This window comes from Vanacampus margaritifer, chromosome 2 (assembly GCF_051991255.1).
Source record: "Vanacampus margaritifer isolate UIUO_Vmar chromosome 2, RoL_Vmar_1.0, whole genome shotgun sequence".
Lineage (NCBI taxonomy): Eukaryota > Metazoa > Chordata > Actinopteri > Syngnathiformes > Syngnathidae > Vanacampus > Vanacampus margaritifer.
Genome location: NC_135433.1, coordinates 19,768,866 through 19,774,829, shown reverse-complemented (window position 1 = coordinate 19,774,829; position 5,964 = coordinate 19,768,866). Strand labels below are relative to the sequence as shown.

At 36.5% G+C, this 5,964-nt stretch overlaps 1 protein-coding gene across 1 annotated transcript; it reads left to right on the top strand.

The window, feature by feature from the left end:
* The first annotated feature begins 1,036 nt into the window (after positions 1 to 1,036).
* LOC144044478 (coenzyme Q-binding protein COQ10 homolog, mitochondrial-like) lies at positions 1,037 to 5,645 on the top strand. The gene is made up of 5 exons (XM_077558913.1): positions 1,037 to 1,273; positions 2,595 to 2,747; positions 3,976 to 4,168; positions 4,978 to 5,079; positions 5,328 to 5,645. Exons 1-5 carry the CDS (start codon positions 1,164 to 1,166, stop codon positions 5,478 to 5,480), a joined length of 711 nt encoding a protein of 236 aa, XP_077415039.1. The 5' UTR covers positions 1,037 to 1,163; the 3' UTR covers positions 5,481 to 5,645.
* The last annotated feature ends 319 nt before the right edge of the window (positions 5,646 to 5,964 follow it).

The window sequence follows — 5,964 nt, the reverse complement described above, 5'->3', positions numbered from 1 at the left end:
TTGGGGAGCTAAACATTTAAATGTAGTTTTTGTTTTTTGAATAAAGCTATTTGGTAATGTGATACTTTCTTCTAAATGATGCCTCAGTATATTGTATATTTATGTATATAGTGGAGATGAGCCCAGTTGAAGCAAAGTCCACTTTTATCACGCGGCACACACACAACTTCCCGTCATGCATTTCCTCAAAGCCACACTGTTGCTCAGCTGTTCATACACACTTAAAAAAAATTTTTTTTTAATCTAGTCCCCCCCTCCCACTAAGTACATAACTTATATTAAACAAAAACTTTTTAATTCTTGACAGATCATCAACTTCACAATTTTTGTCAAGTAAGCCCAAAAATAATGAAAACAAAGCTTTGTATGAGTCCCCCAAATATGTAATGCTAACCCCCCACCCCGTGAATTCCATCAACCTTTTCATACTTAATCCAACTCAATTCTTGTGAGAACCCCAATTTCACAATTGGGTTACAATATTATTTTTTGTGGGAACATCATCTTCACAATTAGGTATTAGTTTATTTGTTTATTTATTTAAAAAAAAAAGTGAATCCAAAAATATGTATTTTGCATAACGTTTTGTACACAGTCCTGCATTCTTATGAGAACACCACCTTTATGATTGAGCTTGGTTTATAATACTTAACTTTAGGTAACCTCAGAAATTTGACACTAATTAGCTTTTCTTTTGTTTCTTTTTTTCTTTTTTTACAAAATAAAAACATAAATACATTAATAGGTTGTGGGACTGATGCTTAGGTGTCGATAAGGCGCTATAAAAGTGAAGTCCATTTACTTTTTATTATGAGTTATTAGTTATATAGTCAAACTTAATAATAATTAACGATTATTGATTGATCAAAACAACAATAATAAACGTGTACAGTAGTTTATTAAATCAGATTATTATGACGTCTATTGATCATGAGACTGATGCGTCATTATTCATCATCTTGTGATTCATTTGCAATCAAACAAAAATATTGAAATTTGCCAGCCTCGCGCAGTGATTGGCCAGGACAGATCTACGTCATGGTCGTGGTGGGCGGTCCCATTCTGGAGTTGTAAAATCAACCGGTCGTCGCTAGCAGCGTTGGCTAAATTGTTTCGAGTGAAACTCGATACAGTTTCTTTTCTTTTTTTTTTAATCGATAACAATGGTTATGTCCCGAAAGTCATCTCAACGGCTCGTCGGGACACTTTTGGATCTACTTCAAATCCACTGGACCAAGTTTTTTCGGGGAAACTCTAAACGAGGAAATGCCAGGTAAACACACAAAAAGGAACGGTGATGGCTGATGCACAGATGTTAGGTTTAGATAATCTGATAAATAAATGTTACTTTTTTAAAACACTTTCTTCAAATAGTGTTGCTGTATCTAAGATAACTTGATTGAAAATATTTTTAGAAAAACAACAACGACTATATTTCCAGGATTATTGCCATATAGAGAACTACTTATTGTGTTAAATTGGTATATACCACACGCACGCGCGCACGCACACGCACGCACACACACACACAGACAGACTTTTACTATGAAATTATGTGATACTGATTTTCTTAAATTATAGCTACCTTACTTAGACCATACTCTATGATGCCATATTACTTAACAGCTTTTTTTTCTGTGATGGACCCCCTGTGAAATATTTTTGCAACCAAAAAACAAAAACAACAGAGCGCTGTGCCATCATTGTCTGATTATTGAACTTTGGAACTTCATTTGTATCATGGTCTCTCTTGAACTATTTGGAATTAAAAACATAAATAAAGATTTGTGTTTACAAAGATTATTATCACCCTTCAGTGTCCTCATTTGGGAAATCCATTCTCAAAAAATAGATAATTAACTTAAAGGGATACTTGACTCATTAAGCCATTTTCAGCAGTTAAAAGGTAATATTTTGTCCAGAATTATTTTGATAACTTAATTATTTTTCCATGTACAATTAGTACCTTTAAAAACACATTTTCCACTTCCACTGTCAAGTGAAGATTACATCACCTGTGCTAAGGAAATAGGCAACCACCACCAATCACGGCACACCTGTTTTCTGGGTTTCCTGAGCACGGGTGATGCCATCTTCAGTCGACAGAAAGTAGCAAAATTTGTTTTTAAAGGTATTAATTGTTCATGAAAAATAATGAGTCAAGTATCGCTGTAATTTTAACTAAAGTTTTAAAATGATTAACAGTGATGCTAGGTAGCATATGACAGGTTGGTCGAACCATTCTGATATGGGGGAGACATCCATTCTCCCAACCGCTTATGCAAGGTTTGTCAAGGAAGGTGTCACAAATGATACCGAGAACGAGTTTTCCCCTTCAATGTGAGCCAGACGATCAACCAGGACGTCAAGTCGCTGAGAAAAAGACTCCGTGGCGTTTGCTTCATTCAGTGTGCAAGTTGCTGGCGGGTCAAGTCGTGTGTACTTCACCATCCCCTCGCGTCTGAAAAGGTCATCCAGGGGATGCGTTTTGAAGATGTGAAAAACTGACATTATTACTTGGACTATAACATCAAATTTTCTCTTACGCACCATACTCTGTCTGTACTATATAAATTGATATTTTCTTTTGTCAGGCACGTTTGTCCTGGTGGGTTCCTGACATTGAGGAGGGCCACCCTGCCCTTCTGTGCCTCCTCCCCCATCAACACCCCTCATCGCACCTTCGTCAACTTGGCCGCGCCCATCACTCGCCGCAGAACCGAGTACGCAGAGAGCCGGACCTTAGGGTGAGTGACACGGAATTTGCTCGAAACTGAAAAATGTTACATCACTTTTTTTTCCTTTTTTTTTTTTTGCACCCACATTTTTTTCCAAGTCATTCGATTTTGAGTATTTGCATATACAAAGTCTTGATCAGATACTTTTGCAATGCATTAACTTTCACTGCCATTGACGGCTATAGACGTCAAAAATTAATTTGAACTATTTCTATTAGTTTAACATTTTTTCTACTTTTGTTAACAAGACTATGAAAACCTATATATTTTTTATTGTACCTTTAGAACAGATATAAAATTTGTGATTAATTGTGAGTTAACTTTAATCATCTTTAAGTCACGTCAAGCGATTACATTTTTTAATTGTAATTAATCGCATGACTTCAATAGTTAACTCATGATTAATCAGACATTTTATAGCTGTATTTCTAAAAAAAAAAAATCTAGGTTTTCATACTCTTGTTAACAAAAGTGGTAAAAAATTTAAACTAATAGAAATAGTTCAAATGAATTTTTGCCGTCTATAGCCGTCAATGGCAGTGAATGAATTAAGAAGGGAGAAAAAGTGCATTAAAGTTCTTTCTTTTTTTTATTCATGATACCTTTTATATATGGCTGTAAGCATAGTCAAAACTGGTAACATTAAATTTTTGGCAATATTCCACCATAAATAAGTCATGCTAGCAATTTAGCTGCCTTAGCATGCCGCTGTGCACACTTGCTATTGAGCTCGGCGGTGTTTTTTGCTAGCAGATTCAAGACTGCAAAGTCTGCCTTTTAAAATGTCACATTAACTCATTCATTCATTGACGGCTAGTGACGTAAAAAAATCATGAGTATGAAAACCTAGAATTTTTTTAAATTATACATTAAGAACAGATTATTAAAATTTGTTATTAATCGTGAGTTAACGAGTGAAGTCGTGCGATTAGTTACAATTAAGAATTACATTTTCCTGAAAATTTTCAACTGTAATTAAACACATTATTTTAATAGTTCTAGGTTTTCATACTCTTGTTAACAAAAGTGGAAAAAATGTTAAACTAATAGTAATGGTTCAAATGAATTTCTGACGTCTATAGCCGTCAACGGCAGTGAATGAGTAAATTTGTCACTTTATGACCTTTAAAAACCAACAAAATAAAATAAAAAATCTGTTCTTTTCTAAACAACATGATTATCTGAAAATTACGTGATCGTATCGGACAACTCTAATCGTGCGAATTTCTATTTCCAGGTACACACGGGAGCAAATGTTCGGCGTGGTGTCCAACGTGGAGCAGTACCAGCACTTTGTGCCCTGGTGCAAGAGCTCTCGCATCATCAAGAGCGAGGGCGGCGACGTCCACGCCGAGCTGGAGATCGGATTCCCGCCCGTGGTGGAGCGCTACACCTCCGACATCACTTTTGTCCCCAACCACCAAGTCAGAGTGAGTGGCAAAAACATTGCTTTTCACCTTAATAGGGACACACATTGAATTGCAAATGTTTTAGTTAGGGGTGGGAATCTTTGAATGTCTCACGATTTGATTCAATTCCGATTTTTGGGTCTGCGATTTGATTCAGAATAGATTTTTGATTCAAAATGATTTGATTGACAATGATTTTTGCTTCAATCTATAGATGTGCAAGGAATTGTAATGATCTACTCCAGTCTGACTCGCTAATGCTAATTAGCACGCTACTTGCGGCACTTTTATCACTCAAAAGAACGTCTCCACACGGCAAAAAAAACAACTTTTATTGGAATAACTTGAGCGTGACTTTTTCCTTCTACTCTCTAATGTGGCTACAACTTAACAGTGTATTAGACTGCATGGAACCACACTGCCCCTCAGTGGCCAAATCGGGTACAGAATGGACAGCGCTCCAAATAAAGGCACACACAAAGGCAAGACAGTATAAAATAATTTAAATAAAATTGATTTTGGGACATTTAAAATCCATTCAGAATCTTACTAAATGAGAATCGCGATTCTTATGAGAATCGATTTTTTGGGGCACAGCCCTAGTTTTAGTTACTTGTGAATCTGTCTTTTTTTTTTGGGTCATCCATTGATTGTGAAATAAAGTACAGTCATGGAGACAAACGGATAGAGGGGGAAAAATAGCCCCCTATAAAATCTCATTTAATTCATGTTACGTGTAAAAGGAAATGGTTTACAGAGCATTCAAATCTGACACCGGAAGAGATTTGTCTGACTTTTGAGAAACATCCCTTAAATTTGTTGTCCAACAGGCCTTGTGTACGGACGGGTCCCTCTTCAGCCATCTTGAGACAATCTGGAGGTTTGAGCCAGGACCAAAAGACACGCCGGACTCCTGTAAAGTGCATTTTTATGTAAGTACATTAACATGAACATTTTTTTATTGTTTGGCCTTACATGTGGAGGTCTTCTCTCTACTTGTTGTTTTGTCAATAGTTTTTATTGTCGCTCTAAATTTAGCAGCGTGTATCTGCCAGCCTCGCAAGCTGAAAATAGCTTTAGACGAGTGTACAGGAAGTGGTTGCATTTCAGTGAGGCGGCATTATGGGTAAAAAAAGACTCGCTGTTAGCTAACACCACTGGTCCTTTCTTCACCCCGCAGGTGTCTTTTGAGTTCAAGTCGTTGCTTCATTCTCGGCTGGCCGGCCTGTTCTTCGACGAGGTGGTCAAGGAAATGGTCGGCGCCTTTGAGTTAAGGGCGGCCACGCTCTTTGGACATAAGCAGGCGGCGACCTTGAGGAGGCGCTCTACATGACCCCCCGCCTTACACACAGACACATACATACTAGAAGCTATACTTACACATAGAATAATTATTTATTAGTAACAATCTAATTTATTTGGGCTGTTTTTTTTGCACAGATGTTTTCTTTTACTTTGCTACTATTTTTTTTCTAATTAAAGTATTTTTTAAATTGCCTCTCTTTTATTGAGTTTTTTTATGTAATCTTTTTGCGCTCTAAGCTATTCTAACAACAACCTCATCGAGTGGCTGGTGTATTGGGACTGGTTCAATCTTGTGGACTTCAACCTCTTTATATAGCCATTGTACAGCAAAAGTCATGAAATCTCAGAGGGAATTCATACAAAAATGTTTATGTCTAGAAAGGCGAGCCGGTATTTTGTCATGAATACAAATAATGATAAATTACATTATGAAAACTGCTTTTTTTTAATTAAGTAGTAATGTAGTTCTATTTTTCACTAATTACAAAACATTTTGGAACAAAATCCTAATT